Source organism: Marmota flaviventris, chromosome 15 (genome assembly GCF_047511675.1).
Source record: "Marmota flaviventris isolate mMarFla1 chromosome 15, mMarFla1.hap1, whole genome shotgun sequence".
Taxonomy (NCBI): Eukaryota; Metazoa; Chordata; class Mammalia; order Rodentia; family Sciuridae; genus Marmota; species Marmota flaviventris.
Window position 1 is genome coordinate 31,199,315 of NC_092512.1, and position 25,564 is coordinate 31,224,878.

Here is a 25,564-nt window from a genome sequence, read left to right on the forward strand (position 1 = left end):
TTCATTGATTTCAACCACATTATTTGGTTCACTAGCATAACATAAATTTTATCTTTCATCTTAAGAGTACTTTCACAAAGATAATGCTAACTAGCTACACTGCAATAAAAGGTCAAATGTAATGATAATACTTTTATTTGTCCATGCACATTAATACTATTGAAAACTCTATCAAAAACTGTGCTACTACTTTTTAGATTAGAAGGGACTTGAAACCCCTTCTTACTAGATGGATCAATCTGCTGAAGCTAATTTCCAGGAATCCATGCTTATATGCTATTACTAAAAGGTGAATTCTTCAAGCTTTCTTTCCTCTGCAGCATAATCAAGGTTTCCATACTTGGCACTTTTTGAGGCAATCGGTCACATGCATTCTCTATAAATCAAGAGTTGACCATGAGAAATGTTTCTTCAGCATACAATTCATGAAAATCTCTTGAGAAAGTAACATAAAATTCATTTGACCAAGATCCAATCTAAAATCATAAACTCACACTAATGCATTCCTTTTTGATTGTTCTAAAATATTGACATATCATCATTATATTAAGACTGTTGTGAGCAAAAGATTTCCAATTAAGTATCTTCTTAATCCATGACTTTTAGAAACTTCAGACACAAATTATTCTTTAGTATTAACATTTTAGCTTTCTTATGTATAATTTCCTGGAATCTTTTAAGGAGAAATTATTTATATTCTAATATAAAGTCTATCTCCAAGAGAAAAGTCATCGTTTATAATAATTCAATAAATACTAAAAGATAAAAAGACTATGATTTAGGAACCCATCTCAGTTAATAGAAAAGTATACAATGATTTTTATTTTTTAAGTCCACAATAATTTAATCATTATAGTTTTGATAAATTTCTATTATTTTATGTGACTAACTTTACTATAATCAATATGTAGGAAGATGAAAGAAGAAAAGACAAATTGCAAAAGAAATAACAATATCCTGCTTACTTTCTTCTGTGCATTATAATAAAGAGAGCCAGACTCTTGATTATATTGCAATAACATCAGGAAGCAGAGTATTTTGGCTATTCTTAATCCTGCCAATGACTTTATCTTTACTTTGATCCTTAAACAAAATTTTTATTTGTATATTTGCAAATAAATTTCTGCTTCAAGCCAAGAACTAATTCTCAGTATGAGATTTCTGGACATCTATAAAGGGTTTCCTTCAAGATTTTGAACAAGTACATATTACTAACTATGCATAGAACAAGTATCCAAGGATGAGAAAGGAGCACACAAAAGAAGCAAAAGCAACCCCCAGAGGCCACAGAGTCAGGAATACTTTATATGCTCGTTAATCAGAGAGAAAAGCCTTGTATGTATAGGGCCTCAGAATATTCTGAAGAGTATTTTCTCAATAAAGGGGAAAATTAGTCACAGATTAAAGGCTGCAGTAGTCTTGCCTAAAAAACTAACAACAACAAAACTTTAACACAGAACACAACAGGATTAAATTGTTTATAAGAAATTTAACCAAGAAAAAACTATAAAAATATTTACAGGAATACAACTGTATCCAAAAATCATACACTAGTCATGGAAAGAAACAGAAAAAAAAATGACCCACAACAAAGAAAAAATTCAATTAACAGAAGATCCTGAAGTGAGACAAAAGAAAAAAATAGTAGAAAAACTATTAAAACAATTATTATAATGATATTCTAAAATAGAGAAAAATGATAGTGCAGGTAGGTGGAGATATGAAAAATATGAGACAGAGTTTAGACTTACAAAGATGAGACTTTCAAGATTGAGATGAAAATTACTCTGGAAAGAAATAACAATAGATCATACATGGGAAGAAAAACAATAGTTAATTTTAAGATATATAATAATTAAGCTGGGGGCAGTGGTATATGATTATAATACCAGCAACTGAGGACACTAAGGAGGCAGATCCCAAATTGGAAGTAAGCCATTTATCGACATCCTGCCTCAAAATAAAATAAAATAAAAGGATGGGAGATAATGAAGTGCCCTTGAGTTTAATCCCCAGTACTATATGTGGGAAAAAATATAGCAATTAAAATTATATAAATGAAAAGACAGGAAATATGTGAAAAGAGTTTCAGGGACCTCTGAGATAATGTTAAACAACCTGTGTGCCTAACTGGAGTTTTTAAAGAAGATAAAAGATGGAAGAGAAAAGATATCTGAAGAAATATAGCCAAAAATATTTCCAAATTTGACATAAGCTACAAACCCACAGATATTATAAGTTAAATAAAGCCAAAGCAAATTAAATATGAAAAAAGGCATACCATATTCAAATTGTTCAAAATTAGTAACAAAGAGAATAAAAGAAAAACTACATAATTTCTATCACAAAATACCAAATATAGAAACAACAGAAGACTTCTCTTTGGAAAAATAAAAGCCAGAAAATAACAGAATTATAACTCACTGGATGTTGGAAAAGATTATAACAACAGGACACAGAATGTTATAGACCCAGTGGGAGACAGTTCAGCAATTTCTAATAAGCTAAACATAATCTTATCATACCATCCTATAGTCATGTTCCCTGGCATTAACCCAAATCAGGTCAAATTTTACATCCACAGCAATCTGCACATGACAATTAGCATGGCGTTATTCATAAATATAAAATTTGGAAGAGACTAGGATGTTCTTCAATAGGGAAAATTGCTAAATAAATTGTAATATAACAGCACAATGGAATGTTATTCAGCAATAAAAAGAAATGAAATGTAAAGCCAGAAAAGTCATGGAAGAATCTTAAATGCATATTGCTAAGTGAAAGAAGTCAATCTGAAATCCTACAACAATATTATTTGATTTCAAATACATGGCACCCTGGAGATGGTAAAAAGATAATTAGTTACCAGGGGTTCATGAGGAATAGAGAAGGGATAAGTAGGTGACACACAGGGGATTTTTAGGGCAATGAAACTATTCTGTATAATATGGCAAGGATGGATACATGTCATTATATACTTGTCAAAACCTATAGAATGTTCAGTAGAACCCAAGACTCAATTCTGTAGACTATGGACTTAATAATTACTAGTTCATCATTTATAACAAATATAGCACACAAATACAAGATGTTACTAATAGAGGTAATGGGGTAAGAAGGATAAAGTATATGTGAACTTTTTCTGTAAAATTCTTCTATCAATTTAAAATTGCTTTACAAAATAAAATCTATTATTTTTTAAAAAAAATCAACTGAGGATAAAAAGGATACAGTGGCAGAAAATAAAGGGATTAAGGATTCTTTTTTTAAAAGTTCATATATACAGAATTTTGAAAAGATACATAAATGACAGTATTATTTAAAAAAGAAGGGAAAACACTTTTTTAGATATTCAAACACTGAAAAAATTTATCACCAGTTGAATTGCACTATAAACATTTTAAAAAATCTTCAAGTAGAAAGAAAAATGATACAAGACTGAAATCTGGATCTATTTTTAAAAAAATGAAAGGCAGAGAGAATGAAAAAGAAGTGGATAGATATAATAGTTTTTCCTTACTTTTAAAAGCAAAAATAACATTGCATTTGGAGTTTAAAACATGTAGAAATAAAAAGGTAGAACAATAAGAGCACAAAGGTTGTGGGGGAAGGTGTGACAACACAGTTGACCCTTGACATAAAGAGTTTGAACTTCATGAATTCTCTTATGAGCAGATTTTTTTTTTGCATGTGATTCATAAAAATTTTTAAAAAACTGGCAACTGAACTAAAAAAATCAACAACTGTGCCATGAATGCATGAAATATTTGTATATAATAGTCTATTATTAATTACCACAATATATAGGAATCTTGTAAGTTAAAATTTTACCAAAATTTAAATAAACACTTAATAGACAATACACAGCACCATTTGCACTAAAGAAAAATGTAAAAAAAAAAAAAAAAAGGAAAGATGCAGCATTAAGTCATAGAATATAAAACTAATTACAGTATATATGTATTACCCTAATAATTTTGTAGCCATCTCTCCCATTGGTATTATGGTGGGCTTAAGTGTTGAGGTTATCTGCTTCAAACACTGAAAATCTAACAAAAGAGGTAAAAGAGTTCTACAAATAAAACTACAAAACACTAAAGAAAAAAATTGAAGACTTTAGAAGATGGAAAGATTTCCCATGTTATTGGATAGGCAGAATTAATATTGTCAAATTGACCATACTACCAAAAGCACTATGGAGATTTAATGCAATTCCCATTAAAATTGCAATGACATTTTTCATAGAAATAGACAAAGCAATCATGAAATTCATTGGAAAAATAAGAGGCCTAGAATACTCAAAGCAATCCTTAGCTAGAAAAGCAGAACAGGAGGCCTCAAATACCAGACCTTAAATTATATTACAGAACTATAGTAACAAAACCAGCATCAAAATAGGCATAAGATCAATAGAATAAAAGACACAGAACAAACCCACATAAATACAGTTAATCTCACACTAGACAAAGGAACAAAAAGTATACATCAGAGGAGAGAGACTTTTCAACATATGGTGCTGGGAAAACTTGAAATCCACATGTAGTAGAATGAAATTTAACCCCTATCTCTCACTTTACACAAAATTCAATAATTAAACTCGAAATGGATCAAAGACCTAGGTATTAGACCGAAACCCTGTGCCTACTAGAATAAAAAGTATAGGCCCAACACTTGAACATGTAGACTTAGTAATGGACTTCCTTAACAAGACTTCTAAAGCACAAGAAGTAAAAGAAAAAAATCAATAAATGGGATGGTATCAAACTAAAAAGCTTCTTCACAGCAAAAGATACAATCAAGAACATGAAGAGAGAGCCTACAGAATGGAGAAAATCTTTGCTATCCATCCCTCAGATAGGGTGTTAGTTTCTAGGATATACAAAGAATTAAAAAACTTCAACACCAAAACAAAACAAACAAACAAAACCCCCCCACAAATAACTCAATCAATAAATGAGCAAAGGAACTAAAGAGACACTCTGCAAAAGAAGAAATATGAATGGTCAACAAATGTATAAAAAACTCTTCAACATCTCTATCAATTAGAGAAATGCAAATTAAAACTACAGTGAGATTTCATCTCACTCCAACCATAATGGCAATTATCAAGAACATAAGTTAACATGTTGGCAAGATGTGGGGAAAAGGGTACACTCATACATTGTTGGTGGAGCCACAAATTGGTGCAATCACTATGGAAAGCAGTATGGAGATTCCTCAAAAAAAAAAAATAGGAATGGAACCACCATTTGACTCAGTTATCCCACTCCTTGATATATATATGCAAAAGAGTTATAATCAGCATACTACCGTGATACAGTCACATCAATGTATATAGCAGCACAATTCCAACAGCTAAGCTACAGAACCAACCTAGATGCACTTCAACAGATAAATGGATAAAGAAATGTGGTTTATATACACAATGGACTATTACTCAGCCATAAAAAAGAACAAAATTATGGCATTTTCTGGTAAATGGATGGAACTGGAGACTATCATGCTAAGTAAAATAAGTCAACTCCAAAAAAATAAAAGGCCTAATGTTCTCTCTGACAGATGGATACTAATACACAATAAAGGGGGGAGGAAGAACAGAAGTTCATTAGATCAGACAAAGGGAAATGAAAGGAAGGAAAGGGGGATGAAAATAGGAAAGATAGTAGAATTAATCGATGTAATTTCCTAAGTACATATATGAATACACCTAAGTGAATTTTACCATTGTGTACATCCACAAGACTGAGCTCCATTATTATAATAAGATATATTCCATTCTTGTATAAATATATCAAAATAGATTCTATTGTTATGTATAACTAAAAAGAACCAATAAAAAAAACGCTGTTACATTAATCATTTCTACTTGAGTAGTTGTCTCTCCAATAAATTATACGTGCTACTAAAAAGTAATTTCTTGCAGTTCCCTTCACTTGTCTCATGATATATAATATATATATATATATATATATAAAACACAAAATATGTGTTAATCAACTGCTTGTGTTATTTTGGTAAGGCTTCCAGTCAATAAAAGGCTATTAGTTAAGTTTTTGAGGAATCAAAAGTTATAGTGGATTTTCAACCGCATGGGGAGGGGCAGTTTTAACTAACTCCTATGTTGTTCAATGGTGAACTGCATACTTTTATAACTTTCTTACACAATATGTTAACTAATTTAATATTATTTAAATTAGATTATGACATATTAAAAATATATACTGTAAATTCTAAATGAGTCACAAAAAAATAAAGTGCTATAGGTAATAAGCCAGCAAAGGAGATAACATGAAATTATAAAGTACTCAATGCAGCAGGGTGCAGTGGTGCACACCTGTAATTCTGGCAGCTGGGGAGGCTGAGGCAGGAGAATCAGGAGTTCAAAGCCAGCCTCAGCAAAAGTAAGGTGCTAAGCAACTTGGGGAGACCCAAAAGAGGGCTGGGGATGTGGCTTAATAGTTAAGTGTCCCTGGGTTCAGTCCCTAGTACCAAAAACTAAAATACGTACATACATACTTACATATTTAGGCTCAATGTAAAAAAATGGAAAAAGATAAAACACGTTAACACTTATTGAAAGGAAGCTGAAGTAGATATAATACTATTCCCAGAGTGGGTTTCATAGTCAAGAATATTACAAGAATAAAGAGGTCCTTTCATAATGACAAACAATTCAATTCATCAAGTCAATATAAATTCCTAAACATTTTTGCACCTAATAGCAGAGTTTCAAAACACACACACACGCACCCCAGAAGAAAACTGAACTGCAAGAAGAATAGACAATTACACAATTACAGTGAGATATTTCTACATCTTTCTGTTAAGAAGAAATAGAACAAATAGAAAATCAGCAGGAATACTTAAGAACAACACTATCACCCAACTTGACTTATGTGATTTATAAAATATTTTACCTACAGCAGAATACACATATTTTCAAGTGCACGTTGAACATTTCTCAAGATATACTGTATTCTAGACTTTAAAACAGGTCTCATCAGTGGTATACTCTCCGATGGCATAGAATGAAGTTGGAAATTAGTAAAAGAAGATAACTAGAGGGGCTGGGGTTGTAGCTCAGTGGCAGAGACCTTGCCTCTCATATGTGAGGCACTCGGTTCTATTCTCAGCACCACATAAAAATAAATAAACAAAATGAAGACATTATATTCATGTATAACTAAAAAATATTTTTAAAAAAGTATCTAGAAAGTTCCCAAATATTTGGAAATTAAAACAATCTGAAATATTCAATGGGGCAAAGAAGAAATCAAGAGAAAATATTTTTAAATGAATGAAAATACTACATTATCCAGATTCTGGGATGCAGCTAAAAGACTGCTCAGGAGGAATTTATGCACTAAATGTTTGTTATTTCAAATAGTTCATGAATTCTGACTCTAAGTAATGGTTCTCGTGTATGCCTGCAAAGTCAGTATCAAGTTATAGTCATTTTCCAAGTAAAACCTGGAATTTATTTTTTAATTCTGTATTAATTTACAATAATTCCTTTGAAAATTGGAAGTTTTTCCTTGAAAAAGCAGCCAGGTATGGTAGAGAAAACAGATTCAAACTATGAATTCTGCATAATGGAGAAACCTTGGATATGTTAAATCTTTTCTGATTTTTTTTCCTATGAAGAAGAAATAGGACCTCCTATTTCACAAATTATTCTGAATTGATAAATTAATTAGTATACCTCAAGTCATTCTGACATATAGTCGGTACTCAATAAATAGTTTTCTTCCCATTTATGTGTTATAATAACTTTACAAAAGTAGTATTTCAAATAGTACCCATTAATAATCTCTTTTTTCTTACATGCTTCTTGAAACATTCTAGAAATAGTAATTAACTGCATTTTATAGTGAATTTATTTGTACTCCATTACCTTTAACAATTGTAACAGACCACCAGACTTTAGGTTATGTGAAAGGACCATGCTGATTCAAGCTAGGAATTATCTCAAATGCCTTTAAAAAAAATTATTTTTTAGTTGTAATTGGACACAATACCTTTATTTTATTCATTTTATTTTTATGTGGTGCTGAGGATCGAACCCAGGGTCTCGCACACAAATGCCTTTTTAAAATATTCAGGTATTTGGGGCTGGGGTTGTGGCTCAGTGGTAGAGTGCTTGCCTAGCATGCATGAGGCACTGGGTTTGATCCTCAGCAACATGTAAAAGTAAAATAAAGACATTGTGTCCACCTAAAACTAAAAATATATTTAAAAAAATATTCAGGCATTTGCTAATGTTGGTGAGAAAAAATGTAAATGGAAAACTGTCATGTTTTAATTAATAAATTAGGCATGATTAAAAGTTTTCTCTAAAATATCATCCATTACCTTGCCACTGGTGATATATTTGCAATTGATTTTAAGAAATTTCTCAGTAAATGCTTCTTCTTCCTCAGAAGTTGAAGATACCACTCGTGCAGGTCGAATACCAGTAAAATTTGATGAAGGAGTTGCTTCTTTTGGAGGGATTACATCAGTATTCTTTAAAAAAGAAAAAAAGGCACTTTAGAAAACTAAATAATAAACACATTATGAAAGTCAAACGAACAGTTCTTCCCAATGTACTGTTCTTTCCTACTACATTCTGGAGGTTAGCCCAAAATGTTCTTATATAAAAAAATTATAATAATAGTGTTGTTTATGAAAACAATAGTAAAGATCTCAAATACAACTTAAACATACACTTCTAGTGATTTCGTAAAAGGGAAATATTTGTGTGGGTATATGTCTATACCCACACAGGCACACATACAAAATATGTAAATGAAAACATACATAATCATCAGGAAAACATTAAAAACTACATTACTTGTACTCTAACCCCCACCAGCACCCACAGTGAAGCGTTTATTAAAATACTGTTCTTCACAAGATTGTACAATACCCATCAGGTTTTGGGAGTAGAGAAGAGGTGAAAAGCTTGTATTTGTTGCCTAAATATACAGTAAAACCCATTCATTGGAATACCATTAAATTTCAAACTACAAAGTTTAGTTAGATTATAGTTTAAAACTTTTGGTGCCATGAACCTTTTGCAGAACAGCCTATGAATGTGTTCTCACAATGTAATTGAATGGTTCAAATAAAATGTAAAAGAAAAAACCATTATTGACATACAATTATCAAAACATTTTTAAAAACAAACTGAAAATTAGTGCATACGTTTCTTAATACACTAACAAGACCTAATTATAAATAATATAATGTGTAATTATAATGTTGAATATAATTGTTGTTCAATTACTGAAAACCACATTTTGTGATGTTTACAACAGGAATAAAGTGATCTGAAAATATCTATGCATTATATTGAGGAGAATGCCACAGGTATGCCTATTATTATATATTTGCCATGTAAATTCTTATTTATTCATAATCTTAATTTTAAAAATATCTGACTGCACTTAAAATTTTTATATCCAAATTCTCAGACCCTTTAAATTACTACACACAATATCCTCCCACAGAAATTCAATATTCACTTGAACACTGTAAGAGGCTAGATGGATTGATTCCCTTTAACCTTTTTAAAAAATATGTCCACAGAGGCATTTATTTCATACTTTATGAATAAATGTAACTGCCTTATGAACAGTTTTCATAGTAGCAATACTTCTGAGATTTGAGTTAAAATCTGTCACTTTTTAACTTCTAATAGTTTTAATTTGGGTTTTAGAAATAATAAACAAGACTGCCTTCTCTTCTGTCTCATAACTGAGATATTGGAAAAGACAGCAAACCTTACAAAACTTTTTCTAACCTAATGAAGAAATGTAACTTCTTCAACCCATATAGGGCAGACTTTTTAAAGGAAATTTACACTCAGCTAAATTCTGTAAATTGACAAATGAGTAAGATGAAGCTGAGATGCAAATCCATGTTACCAACACATGTTGCCAGTAAGTTTAACTGTTACACTATAAACCTTCCCTTCCCTTCCATCAAATGACTGCAAATATGCCAAGAGAAAAATAGCTGATGTTGAACCACCAGAAAGGCCCAATGCAAGCTGGCAAAAAGCTATCAACAAATTTTATGACTGCTCAATTACTTCCAAATTAACAATAATATTATTATGTAATATGTAACCCCACTCACAAGACAAGATAGATATAGATATCTGAAGGTACATTATCAAATGCTTCCTTAAATGAAAATAAACCACGTTGAACAACATGATCTCCAAGGTTCCCTAAAAGGATATAATTCTATAACTCAGTATCTACAACAATTCTGATTTTTCAGTGTAATCCTATTACATGAGTTAGCTTGCAAATGCTCAAAATATAGCACAAAAGAGATAATTTCTTTCAGAAAGGTCAAAGTTGTTCAGAGGAATTATTATCACACAGTATTACAACTTACATAAATTTACATTATGCAGTGTATAAGTATCTCAAAGTAGCTAGTTTTGACTGATATTTAGAGATGTGATTCTTAATACAATTGTTTGAAGCTCATTTGAGGACTTTCTTATATTTCTCTGTGTAATTTTCTTTTAGCCAACGGAGAAGGAAAGGTCCTTAGAAATCCAGACATATAAATATCTATCTAGCCCCAATATTGCCCCATATATTCAAGTGTGAAAAAGCGAAGTATTACCAGGACAAATTGTTGAAAAAGCTGAATCAGACTCATTTATCATGTGATAACTACACATTATTAAAAATATAATTTATATAATATTACCATAAGTCACTACCATAAACTAATAACTCCAAATTCTTCACTTGCCTTCTTGCCTTGGCTTTATTGTGTTTTTGCCCCTTTGTGGTTGAAAATTTGTAGAAATGTTCTCTAGTAACACAGAGGTAACACACAGGAAGTTTGTGGAGGAAAAGCCATACAGGCAGAAATACCAACAGTTTTCATACAACATATATATGCTAAATAACTTAAAAGAAAATGTTTAATATTAAAGCAATGTATGTTAATTTCTTTGTTTAATATGATATATAATGAGTACCATTTACTTCCTATACCTTTCAGAATTTATTACATTCAATTTCTTAGAATCAAGAAGTTGAGAATGCTAAAAATCAAAATCCAAAATAAAATACAAAAAAAAAAAAAAAAAGAAAACTAAATGCAATTGTAACAACACCATTAGTGTTATACAAGGGGCTTTGGATCTGGCTTTCAGTTTTCTAACAACCAGATTAAATGCAAAGCCAGATCAATATTTGATTCTAATTATGGAAGTGATGCATCCATTTAGAATCTAGAAAAAAACTGTTGCTCAGTACTTCAACCATTTCTTATGATATTGAAAATACAGGAATTTCTTGTATATAAAAGAATTAATTTCTTAAAATCTAAATAAATAAAAAACCATATTTTAAAATTCTATTTTATCACATATTAAACATAAAATTCTGTTCTAAAAATTAAAGACCAAGCCATGATTCGGGCATAATATATTAAAAGCACATAATAAAATATAATTCCCAAATAAGTTGTTGAATTTAAAATAAGCTAGAATTTCAAAGTTAAACTATATATAACATATAAGTATTATATATTACATAGTTTATTTATTAATCATATATTTGTTTAGTACTTATATTTACATAACTTTATTATAATATGTAAGCTTTACATTTAATAAAGTACATATAAGTTGTAGATATTTAGATATTAGGATTTAAATTTAAAATTAAAGTTAAAATTCTAATTTACATAGTATAAAAAAACAGGTATAATACATTTTTATGTAGTCTTAAAATAGTAGATATTACTGTTTAGAAACTATAAGTTTAAAAATACATAGAAATACAAAGAGAAAGATGAGAGGTTATGAGTTATTTAAGTATGGCATATGTGAGAGCAATTCTCAGAATGGGACTTGATATGGAAATATTCCTAATCTGAAATCTGAAATGCTCTTAAAATCCAAACTTTTCTGAGTACTTCCATGAGGCCACAAATGGCAAATTCAGCACCTGATCTTAGATGCAGTAAAAACTATAGCACACTGAAAATACTGTATAAAATTACCCTCAGGCTACATGTCCTAAGGTATATATGAAACACAAGTGAATTTTGTTTAGACTTGGATATCTCAATACATATATGGAAATATTCCAAAATCAGAAACCTGGTCAAAAGTAGAGATGCTCAACCTATACATTCCTTTTGGGTGACTGCATTCTAAAGTACAAGGTTTCCATACTGACACAAATAAGATACAACAAATAAGCACTGGAAAAAGACCTCACATCTGTCTCTTTCTTATATACATGCACAAGGGAAAAAGTCCTTGATAAAATAGTTATCAATAATAACATTTAATTTTCTCTATAAAAAAGAGGAATATGATGAAATAATAGGGATCAAAAAACTTAAAAATGAATAAATGTAGGCAAATTAATAATTTGTGTTTTGTTACCAGTTTGGTACTTGGTATCCTAAACTTTATTTGCATGCAAATTGAAGCAGAGAAGAAAAATGAGCCACAGAAAGATAACAGAGCAGCAAGCAAGATTTCTGCACAACAATCTAGCTATTTAATGGAGAAAGTATCATATGCAAATACTAGGTCATTATGAAAATGAAAAAGTATGATTGGTATTAACTTATATAGGAAAGGCAAAGAAACATATAGTTCCTTTCAGAGAGTTTAATCAAAATTATTACATAAAGTCTCTTCCTGGAAATTTGTTTGAAAATGTAACTTACATACAACACTCATTCCTTAGTTATGCTAGATAAATTAATCCATAATGTTATACTCAAAAGAATGATTAAGTTGATAAGTTGTTTTTAAAAGGCAGTCTATCAAAAAATGTAAGTTTTCCAAGTACTAGTATATGCATACTCACAGAAACAAATAAAATTCAAATTGGATATGGACTTCTTATTGTGATACTTTCATGTATTATGTAAAATTCCTTTCTATATTAAATTACATGGATTTGATGAGCACCTTTGGATGATCACCACCAAAAGTAAATCAAATTTAATAAGAATATTTACTTAAAAATTAAAACTTGCCACTTTAATTAACAAACGTTACTCTTGTTTTAAACATAGTCAAAGCAGAATGAAAAAAACATGATAAATGTATACACAGTAATATTTCTTCATAGCCATCATGAAAAAGCAGAGATACTTACAGTGGTCTTTTCAAATTCGGCTTCAGATGATGTTGGTGACAGAGGACTTATGGGGCTTAGAGATGGCGAACTCTCAACACTGGACACATATTCAGGATCAGGAACATATAAAACCTATAAGAAAGCAATCACATAAAGATGAGTCAAAATGAAATGTTAATAATCAGATGATGTCGTATAAGCAAATACAATTATCAAAATAGGGAAAAAATAAAACTTTCAGATTATAAAAATATTTTTTTACCATAACAGGTCTATGGAGTAAAAGATATTTAAAAATCAATTTAAACACATTTGATAAGCATAGTACTGACACATGGTGGGGAAACAATAATTTTCAAATACTATAGGTATTCATCTTAAAGGCAATTTGGCAATAGTATAAAATCAAAATTAAAACTGCACATATCTCTTTGACGTAGCCATTCTACTTCCAGAATTTACCCTACAGAAACATGAATAAAATTAAATATGCATAAGAGTATTCATTGTAGCCATGTTAACATCAGCAAGACAAAGCATACTGTGACTGAACTGATATACATCAGTATGCACACATGAAAAAATCTGCTGTGCTTAAATAGAACATTTTCCAATCAACAATAATTAAATTTAAAATGAAAAACAAAAGCCCTAAAAATAAAAAAAAGAGAATATTTCTAAAAGTAGATGTGACCTGTAACTGGAACTGGCTGCTTTTGAAAAGGAAATTAATGAGAAGGATGCATACATTACCTTTAAAAATGTTGAAATTTTTTAATCTAATCCATGTACTACCTTAAATACTTTTGAAAGCTCTTTAAAATTATATTTGAAAAGATAATTTAGAATTATTTTTAGTATATATTAAAAAAAAACTCAGACAGACATAAATGACAATTTTGTAGAAAATTGAACAAATCTGATGAGATCTGTTCCAATCCTAAACCATCCATAGTATCATATATGATTTGTTCAAAGCATTCATAAAATTATTCCTATTACATTTTCTACATTATAAACTACAAGCAATAAATACTTTCTACTTAATGATTCTAAATATCAACACTTTTAAAAGAAGGTAATACCTGTCCAGTAACAACTGCTCGGGAGAATAATTTATTTAACTGAACAAGCTCGTTGGGTGTTGTATCAAATTTCAGGGCTATACTATTCAAAGAATCCCTTGATTCAACCTGTTTAAGAAAAAATATAATGAATCATTTTAATCTGTTAGAACAAAAACTACATTATAATATTTAATGAGTATTAACATATCTATAAAGCAATCTTAAATTTGATTAATAAAAGGAATTTTTATCTTTGGAGATAGCTGTCAAGAAATATTATGTTTTGTTAACAAATAATCTCAACTTATTATAATACAGAGTATATGCTTATCATAATACATGTGGGCCTCTAATTCAAGCTACTTCAAAATATCAAATACAATTTACAAAACATAATGTGTACTTTACAAAGTCATTAAAATACTATACTATTCCTTTACATAGTTTCTAAAATATATGGAACTTCTAAAAATATAATCATTGTATTTTGGCAAAGTATACCTATATTAAAACAAAAATGCCATTTCTAATGATTTTTCTGTATATATTCTGCCATTTATATGTAAAAGTAAAATGTTTAAATCAAACTCGATCATCTTCTTTTGAATTAATATAATTTCATGAATATATTTAGAGAAATTATAAACAATGGAATTTTACCAATCAGACTTAAAAAACTCAACTGATCTGTCAATATATTCTATTGAAGTCCTCCTTGTGTAAGGTATTTGAAGAGAACACAACTAAGTGCAACTAAGTGGTTTTATAATCTGGTTGGAAAACAAGATAGATAAAAATGGTTATATTAAAGATGGAGAACAATTTACAATAGAACAGCAAATGCAACTGAAGTTTTGAGTACAGACAGTGTATATGCACTCCAAAATTGTCCAGGAAAGGGTGTAGGAAAGTTTTAAAACAAACACTTGAAGAAAGTGATACACTGTGAGAAATTGAGAGAAGTAATAGAACGTTCAAAGTGAAGATGTGTAAGTTGATTCTTGAAGAAGGGGAAAGAATAAGAGAAGAGAAAAAAATTTTTAAAGTGAAGGTAACAGACATGGTTAGGAGGTATAAAAATATAAAGCACATTTGTGAAATATCTCCTCTTCCTCCTAAACCATCCAGAGAATCTTCCTGAAGCACAGATTTTTAAAAAGGTTATTAATTAGAATTAAAACTCTTAAAAAGCACAGGATTGAAAAGGCATTTAGAATTAGGTTGAAGAAAAGTTGGAAAGTCAGAAAAAAAAAGACTTGTGTTTTAAATAATAGACATAATATTTTCTTTACTAGCTTTTATAAAATGAAATTTATGCAAAATACTTGAGTTAATGATCTATTTCTGCATCCCCCATCTCATCTACACAATGAACTACTTTTATTGAAATAATATAAGTTCTCTGCAACAAAGTTATTTTGTAGTAACATCTATAAGTCTACATAGGACTCTCATATAATCATAACTCTTAGTTATAAAGCAAAGGAATTTGCTTATGTGGCACCTTATGATATTATGGCAACAAGCTAGGATTAATGGGACAAGAGAATGGATACAGAAAAATCAATATAACACTATTGCAGATTAGGTTTAAGGTAACAAAATGTAAAGAAATAGATAGATCAAGGTACATAATTTTCAACTAAGATTAAAGAGTTTTTAATTTATAGATTAAATGGAGTTTTTATAGTAATAGTAGTAGGTCAGGAAAGTAAATGTGAATAAGCAACCAATATTGACTCTAAAAATTCCAAACTAGATAAATAACAGACTGAACAGAAATAAGAAAATCTGACATTATTCAAGGATGGAAGAAAAAAAGGTTTGCTGTACTTTTTAAATATGACATGATACTAGGAAATGTAAGCACCCCAAAAATCAGGAATAGAAAAAGTCTGACCTTACTCTAAGTAGCTCATATAGTAAAGTTATTAAACTCTGCAAGTAACAAAATGAACATTAGAAAAAATGAGAAAAAACAAGGGACCACTCATATTTGGAATCAAGAAGAGAAGAACAGCCAGTGATGTAGATGGAATATATAATCAAAATGATAGCAAGAATACAAGGGCAATAAAGGAAAATGATAGTAAAATGTAGTACAATTAGTTTCGAGAATAAAGTAGGGTTCTAGGAAGAGAAAATAGAGACAGAAGGAGAGGATATAGCTGAAGATAACTAACGACTGACAATTTTTCTGGAATGTAAGAATGATGATTCCTTAGACTGAAGAGATACAATAAACAAAAGACAAATAAAATATGCTATATTTAAACTTATTGATGCCACTACAGAACTATAAAGACAAAGACAAAACTTTAAAAGTAACCTATAAACAAAAAGATTGCTTAAAAAATAAAATAACAACAGAGTACACAGGACAATCAATTAATACTTATTGTCCAAAGACTGGCAGAAAAATAACTATCAACTTACAAATCTACAGACAGCTAAACTTTGAGGAATGAGAGTACAATAAAGATTGTTTGGTATATAAACTGATTTTACAGCTTCAAGTTCTCACTGAAAGCATTTTTATAGACCCTCAGAAAGAAAAGTAAAAGTAGAAAGAATGATGAACAGGAAGCAACAAGAAAAAAAGGTCACTGTGTTTGATAATTGGAAAGGCATTTCAGTAGAAAAATATAGGAATATTAAGTTATTAAAGGAAAAAACATGTATATCATTTTTAAGTTCTACTTATAATTCCCACTGAAAGTGATTTTATTCTAATTTTATAACTAAACTGACAGGCATATGTGTACAAATTATATATATATATATGTGTATGTACATATATATACACACACATATATGTACATATATACACACACACATATATGTAGACATACATGATTTTAACTCTAAGGTTACCTAAAGTACAGATTAATTTTATTTACACTATATACAAAAGGTTTGTAAATACATTTAAGGTAGATCATAGAAGTAGGAGACTATAAAACAATAATCTCTTTCTTAGTTTTAGAAATATATGATTCTTTTAGAATCTGGAATATGGAAAACATAAAATGAAAAAAAAATAAAACTCTAAACAAACACCTGTTAGCTGTTTAATATGATTTCCAGCAAATACTTGATTTTCCAAAGGCAATTTATAATGTTAGAGGATTTTAAGTTTCAATTAAGCTTCTCTACAAAAATAATGGTCTTAATTTAATTATAATTTTACCACAGATACTCAATTACTTTGATTACAAAGAATGGTAAATTCCTAAGTTCAAAATTAACAAAAATTTTACAATTCTTCACAATCATGATTACATGTATAGATTTTTTATACCGTATAACAATAATTTGATGTCTTAACATAAGGAATACATCAAATTATTTTATTCACTCTTACTATTTAAAGTTACTCTCTTTTCCATCATGCAGGTTCAAGCATACACAATTTTAAGTTTTATAAAATGCTTTACTAGATTCCTTTTGAAAGTAGTAAATTAATTCTACCTTAAATTAACTGGTTTCTAACCTTTAAAAAGTAACCTAATATATCTGATATTGTCAATTATATATTACATGAAAATTGAATATAACTCAAAATTTTGACAATTTGTTTAACTTTATGGATTCATGGAAAATAACCAAGAGTCATACTGTCAAGTTTCATGAAGAAACAAATGCTATATTAACATTTTAAATCGCTATTTTCTTCATAATATATTAGAAAAGCATAAAATAAAATTAAGCTCAGGGGGCTGGGGCTGGGGCTCAGCATAAGCACACTTGTCCGGCATGTGTGAGGCACTGGGTTCGATTCTCAGCACACCACATATAAATAAACAAAATAAAGGTCTATCAAGAAGTTAAAAAAAAAAATTCAAAAATTAAACTCAGCTAAAATAATTTCTTTACAACATGTCAAGATATCTAAATAAACAATTATTTACACTCCACCAAATAAGCAGCATACCAAACACCAAAGTCAATCTCTCACTTCAGTTTTCTATAATTGAGTCAGAAATGGAAAAAAAAAATTGACAGCAGGAAGATTTGATTGTCACTTCAATAACAGAAAAAAAAAAAAAAACCTCCACTTGCATAGTTAAAAAATCAAACTAAATCTATCAACTTATGTTTTAAGTATTTTTTTTAGTGGGGTGGGTAAACAGGGATTGAACTCAGGGGCACTTGGCCACTGAGCCACATCTCCAGCCCTATTTTGTATTTTATTTATTTAGAGACAGGGTCTCACTGAGTTTCTTAGTGCCTCAATGTTGCTGAGGCTGGCTTTGAACTCTCGATCCTCCTGTCTTAGCCTCTTGAGCAGCTGGGATTACAGCCGTGTACCACACCATCCAGGTCTTTTAAAGCATTTTATCTGTCATTAACATTATCATTAGCACTACTGGAAACATAATGATAGTCACATTTCTAGAAAAAGCAAATATTTTCCTAAAAGTCTAACCTAATAGAATTATTAAAGCATAAGAACTTTGATTCACAGTTAAATTATCATTAATATTAAATTTAATTTGGTGGAAAAACATTTCATAGCTCATAGTAAAATTTCTTATTAAGGAAAAATAATCCTAAAAAACTTAACTGTTATTATTAATAAAAGTTATCCAGAGGGAAGTACAGATTTTTTTTAAATAAGGCAATTAATAATCCTTGCCATATGTGTAGTATGAACAGAAACTGTCTTAAATAACATAATTACAAAGTTAAGTTCCTTTTTTAAAAGCAAACAACTTACAGTATACTCAATAGTCCCTTTAGGTTTCTGAAAAGACATCCGTCTCCCATCTTTCTTGTCTAGGGTCTTTTTTTGGCCAGTGTCTGTAAAAAAAAAAAAAAAAAAAAATGAGGCAAAAGTCCTATTAAGTTCATTTTCCTTTCAGAGTAATGTATAGAAGTGCTGAATAGAATTCACTGGGCAGATATCTAATTCACAAATAATACAGCTTGCTCCCTGGGACTCCCTGCTCTGGAGAAAAAAAATGACTGTAAAAAAAAAAAAAAAGGAACTGACCCATACAAACCACTATAGTAATTAGAAGTCAATTCAAAACATAAATAACTGTCAACAGAAAAATTTATTATTAAACACTAGATTATGGGTCATTATTTCTACATTATAATAAGATAATTTGAAAGACATTTTAAAAATATATTTGAAGATATATACATGTATATGCTTATGTATTTGTGTGTGTGTATGTGTATATATACAAGTCTTATAGAATCTTCTCTAAAATACAATAATATTGTTATCTTCCTTACTTACACAGTGAAGTAAATTAAGGTTTGCTTTCATATATGAACATTTCACGTATTTAATTTCAGTTTATGTACCAATTATTTTTCATTTGCTTATCATGACATTTCATTTGAATATTTCCTTATCATTAACATTAAGCTAACTTGTTTCAGTTTAAACTTTACACTAGGCTTAACCTTATCTATACTTCAATGCAATTAGTACAATGATTTATTAAATTCTACTCTCAACTAAACACTGAAAAATGAATAAAATGGAAATTTCTAAAATGCTAATTTGAAAACTCAAAATAGTAAACAGAAAAGAATGCTATATTTACCTAAGATTAAAAACTAGAGTTTTCAAAGACAAATTAGTTCCACCTGAGCTAGTTCTAATCTAGAGAAATGTATGTTTTACAGTTCTCCCTCTATCAAAACTTGACTGATATTTGAACCATACTAGTTTATTTACATGTATCTAAGTAGCCCAGTTGCTGGGTGAATAGTTTTAGTGAAGCATATTAATAATAACAACAAAGTCTGAACCCCACAAAACCCAGTTAGCTCTTTAACGCTTAAGAATACTGTCCTAAAACATTCCCGATCATTCAGGATAATCCAAGTCTCATTATTATTTACTTGGTATATTTACATCCTACACAGCATCTGGAACAGTTTTTGAAATTATTATCTGTTTTTAATCTCTTCCACTAAACTGTAACCTTCAAAACACTGCCTTTGTTCTACATTTCCTCCTCAGTGCTTAACAATGGGCCTAACATGGCAAACATCTAATTCGAATGAACTGAAGCAACAACTTGATCTGTACCTAGAATTATAAGAATTATTGTTTAAAAAAAAATTGATTACATTTCCCATAAATAAAAGTAGACAGTTACAGTTCATATATTACAACTGCAGTGAAAGTGTGTTTATATACACACATATACAAATCCAATTTTTATATTCTATAAATTTATTCTTAAAATTTGAAGAGGAAAAAAAAGATAAAAACTTAGGTGAAAAAAATGGGGCCAAATATATAGTCAGAGAATTCACAAAAGGTCACAAAAATGGCCCTTAAGCTTAAAAGATATTTAATTTCACTCATAAATTGAGAAATACAAATTTAAATTGCAAGATATTTATCCCCTATCAGTATGGTAAAAGTTCAAAAACTTGCCCACACACTACTTGGCTGTAAAAAAACATTAATTCTTCCATATTTCTAATTTTAATGCAAAATGCTACAATTGTAATGAAGAAGAATGTTATTTTTGCTCATCAGAATATTTAAATCTTTTCTATGTTGAATAGCTTATACTTAAATTTGCTTCTCTGGGAAAATAAAACTATTTTAAATTAAGTTTAAATAGTAATTTATTACTGTATTTTCAAAAATGGCAGAGGAGTCAAAACCATTTTATTTTGCAATTTAAGCTTCTCTTAGCAATGCAAAATACAATTACAGATGACTTTTCACTAATAATATATCTCTCCTTATCTCATTTTTAGCAATTATCAATAGTCTACATTTACTTTGAATAACCCTTATTTGAAATTATTCGGACCATAAATTAATTCAAAAATCAGATTTTTAATTATACTGGATTTAGGGATATTTATGTAGAAGATTAAAAAGTTTCAAATTTTGGAGCAGTTCAGACTTTGGTTTTTTGGATCAGGAACACTCCAACTTTAGAAGCTTTTGAACCTGTGTTTCATAATCTCCCAAGGTTAATTATACATTTAATCACAAGAAAATTGCAATTACTCTAATTTTCAAGAGCTCACCATGGAATGCCATTCAGGGAAAGAAAATTAATTAATATAATAATCTCAGAGTTTAAAGTTTGAAAACAAACTGAAATATTTCATAAAACTATAAAACACTTTGTAACAACTTTATCTATTATAAAAATAGTTCCAAGTATTAATTATCAATATTAGGTTTTTAATAAACATAAATGCCAGAACAAAATTAACTGTTCACCTTTGTCTATCAAAAAACAATACAATCAGAATCACAGTATCTGAGAGTTCAAAGTGATCACCATTGTTACGTAAGTACAGTCTCTTCCTGAGTAACTTCAAAGTATCCTTTAAAGACAACTGTGAGCAAATATGAATCTGGTTGGGAGCATGGAGAGGAGGAGCCCTATTCTTCCTCACAAAATTTATTGCAGTTTAGAAATACATACTCACCGTGGTCTATTTAATAATAAAATGCAGATGATGTTTACCAACTGTCTACTACACGCCAAGCACTTTTGTAGTACTTCACATATATTATCTCTAATTCATTGACCCTATGAAATATGTATCATTATTATCTCCATTTTATAACTGGGGAAACTGAGACAAAGAAATTAACAGCAACTATACAACAACAGCAACAATAAAAAATAGTGATGGAATTCAAACTCAAGTCAATTCAGTCTGAAATAACTGTTCTGCTATTTAAAACTACTCACTAGATTATCAGCTTCATGAGGGCAGAAGACACACCTGTTAGTTACACCAATACAGACAAGTGGTTCTCAACCATAGATGTTTGCCTTCCCTGACCCCCAGAAACAGCAGGCAAAGCTTGGAGACTTCTGCTTACTCAAATTGTGGGCATGTTACTGTTACCTAATGTAGAGAAGTCATGGCTATGCTAAAAATTTTGTAATGCACAGGACAATCTCCCACAACAAAGATTTATCAGTCACAAAATGTAAATACTACAGAGGCTGAGAAAGCCTGTTGCATACCCAGCACATAGTATTAGGCATGGCATACTACTGGTGTTCAATAAATATTTGATAAAATGAATAAATAAGACTTTCCCTGAGATATCATTATCTTGATATAGTGGAAAGATAAAGGGAGTTAGATTTTATCAGTGTTACCAAAAGCCAAAACCTTAATTATGTAATGCATATGTTCTCTTCTACAATGAATACCACAAGTTTTGACACGGTCTTCTAACATGTGAACCCTAAATATTTTCTGACTTCTACTCTAATTTTCATTTACCCAAGTGCTATTTAGATAGTACTGATTAATTTGCCAATGATAATTTTAAAATTTTATCTTTTTGTTACTGATTTCTAGATAAATTATTAGGTGGCAAAATAAAATATTCAAAAGAAATTCAAACTTTTGAAATAACGTTGTAACTTGCTTTATGACTATATGTAAATTTAGCAAAAGTTTCAAAAAACCATATACTACCCTGTTGGATGTAGTGTTTTTTTGTCAATGTCCCTATGCAGAAGGTCAAGTTTGCTACTCTGTTGTTCAAAACCTCAATATCTGCATTGAGTTATTTTTGTGTGCTTTTTCTGATGGATACTGTTAAAATCTCCTGCTATGACTATGAGTTCTTTAATTCTTCATGTCTCTTCTACATTGCTTTCTGTATTTTGAGACCATATTATTGGGTTCATGAGATTATATCTTTCTGGAAAATTGAATATTTTCTCAGAATTTTTAACTTAAGGCTGGATTTGTCTAATGTTAATATACCAACTTTCTTTTCATTAGCTTTTGCCTTTATTTTCCAATCTCAATCTTTCTGAATCTGCATGCTTTTGATATATCTCTAAGTAGGTTCTTTTTATTTCTATTTGTTCTGTTAGTCTTCTCTCCTTTCTTGTATTCATTGGATTAGCATTTGTTGATTTTTCATTTTCCTACCATTAATCTGGAAGTTACATATTTCCAAGCCTGGAAATCAACAATTAAATAATTCTTTTAGTGGTCATTCCAGAGATTACAGCTTGGATTACTAACATATAAATTAGAGTTTAATATTAAGTAGTAATTTTGTTTTCCTTTCACTGTGTTACTACCAAGATTTACATGCAATATTTTGTTATGTATCTTTATTACATGTGTATATAAAAATCATAAGAAATTATAACATTTTTAAGCATTCAACATTTAGTTTTATCCTCATAGCTATCACCTTTATTGCATCTCTTGGTAATTTCATAGGTCACATTATTCTAGGATGGCAAGTACTTTTAAGACTTTAAAGATAATAATCAGTTGCAACTGTTTCTGGTGGAAAATCAATATCAATCTTAATACTAAATCATTAAAGGTTTGGGATTATTTATTTGAATTGACTCTAAGATTTTGTTGTTGGTCTTTAGTATGGTTTCTACCAGGGGCTCATAGGGAGTTTTGAATCTGTGAAATAAAGTCCTTCTTCCCTTGGAGTTTTCAGTCATTCTCTCTCTCATTAATGTTTCTATACCATTCTTTCTTCTCCTTCAGGGATTCAAAACTTCTATGTTAGAAGTCCTCATTAAATCTTTTATTGAGCTTACCCTCTCCTCTATTTTCCATTCTTTTGTCCTCTGTTTATTCTGGATATTTTCCTCCAACTTATCTTCTAATTCATTAATTCTTCTGTGTTGTCTAGATTGCTCTTAAATCCATCCACAAAAGTCCTAATTTAGGGAATTATATTTTTCAGTTATAAAATAGGCATTTTTCTTTTTTTATAGTTTATAATATTCTCAATTAGCTGAAAATTCTCAACAGAGCCACACTAAATCCAATAACTATATCTAAAGTTCCTATAGTCTGATTCTAGTCTCTGCTGTTTCTTATATCTTGTTTCACCATGTACCTAATTAGAGTTTGTGTGCTGAATACTAAATCTGCAAAACTTTCTACAGAAATAATTTGATATACAGAGCTATATTTTTACAGAGTATTAATGTTTGTGTCTGTCAAGTACTCGAGGATATTAGCAATACCAGATTTTGTTAATGAAATTGTAAAAATTTTGATGAAGCTAAATATTATCCCACCACAAGAGCCTATCTACTTTGGTTACAATCTTTTTTTTTTTTTTTTTTTTTTTTTGGTGCTGGGGATCAAACCAAGGGCCTTTTGTGTTCTAGGAACATAATTCTACCAGTGTATCTCCAGACTTTACTCTGATTTAAAAATCTTTCACCAAATGCTAAAAGATTTGGGGTTCAAAGTAACAAGAGATTCTTCCCTCTTCCCTATAGTGGGCCTTGCACTAAAACTCTTTTTTGGAATCAATGCTTTTGAAAGAAAGAAAAAAGAAAACCTCAAAGACAGGTGCCTTCTCTTTAGACCACTGTGTCTTCATTCAGACCCTAACCTAGTCATACCAGTTAACATTCTGATAATATCCTTCATAGAATTTGCTTTATTTTGGCCCAGCGTTTTGTTCTCAGGGGGGTTGTCTAAATTATCTAGTGTGCTATTACCAAGCTCAGAAGTCCTCAAAAATTTTAAAGCAGAAAATTAACAAAGCAGTATCTGACCTTTAAAAAGATCATTTTGATAATAGAATGGGAAAGTAAAACTGGAGGATAAGAGCAAGCCTGGAAATCAACAATTAAACTAATATGAGATCTAGTTTCCATGTACTTAAAAATTCTTATTATAACTGAACATTATAATTTCAGTAGTAGCTACTGAAAAAAGTTTGATGATTTTTTTAAAAATATAGATTCTATATTTTATAATATAGAATCATTTCAAATAATATAAATACTTTAAAACTATATTCTGATATAAAAAAGATATACTGATTATAGCTTTTCTGATTAACTGATCCTCTATCATGAGGTACTGGAGGAAAAATGTCTGTATTTTGGACTCTTCACTCTCTAATGACTCCTTATCTATAAAAGAAACAAAACAAAAGCCTTCAATTTTCTTTCAAATCTGTACCTATCCTCTCTAAAATGTTACCCCATCTGTTTCTTTTAATAGTTGAACTTTTGAAAGTATGAATCTTTCACTGTCCTTGTTCCATCTTTTACTGATTCCACAATGCGCTAAAATCACTTCTCTGTTCCCCAGAGTTCACTGCATGTGCTTTGGAACAAATAAGTTATTTATTTGATTTTTTTTTTTTTCTTTTGGAGAAGGGGATGCTGGGGTTGAATGGAGCAACATCTCTCTTATTTTGAGAGGGAGTCTCACTAAATCACCTGGAGCCTCCCTAAGTTGCTGAGGCTGGCTTTGAACTTGTAATCCTCCTGCCTCAGTCTCCTGATTGGCTGGAATTATAGGTGTGCACCATTGTGGCCCGCCTGATGGATTTATTTTTTTCTTCTAATTTCATTTTACTTAAACTCTGTGAAGCTTCCAACCAATTCCTTCTGC

The 25,564-nt window shown here is 29.8% G+C and overlaps 1 protein-coding gene across 8 annotated transcripts in view; it reads right to left on the bottom strand.

Annotated features, from left to right (window-relative positions):
- Positions 1–25,564, bottom strand: part of Oxr1 (oxidation resistance 1) — a 327,871-nt gene that overhangs the window by 45,977 nt on the left and 256,330 nt on the right. For 6 of the 8 annotated variants that reach the window (XR_011704670.1, XM_071602183.1, XM_071602182.1 and 3 more), the window contains 4 exons: positions 18,909–18,991; positions 14,207–14,314; positions 13,140–13,253; positions 8,353–8,505 (listed from right to left, as the gene is read on the bottom strand). Coding sequence is in view for 7 of the 8 variants with exons in the window: in XM_071602183.1 (XP_071458284.1) it covers positions 8,353–8,505; positions 13,140–13,253; positions 14,207–14,314; positions 18,909–18,991 (458 nt within the window). In the remaining variant the exon portion in view is untranslated. Of the gene's footprint in view, positions 1–8,352; positions 8,506–13,139; positions 13,254–14,206; positions 14,315–18,908; positions 18,992–23,736; positions 23,812–25,564 lie in introns of those variants that run through there. The other 2 variants (XM_071602185.1, XM_071602184.1) reach the window with 2 other exon arrangements.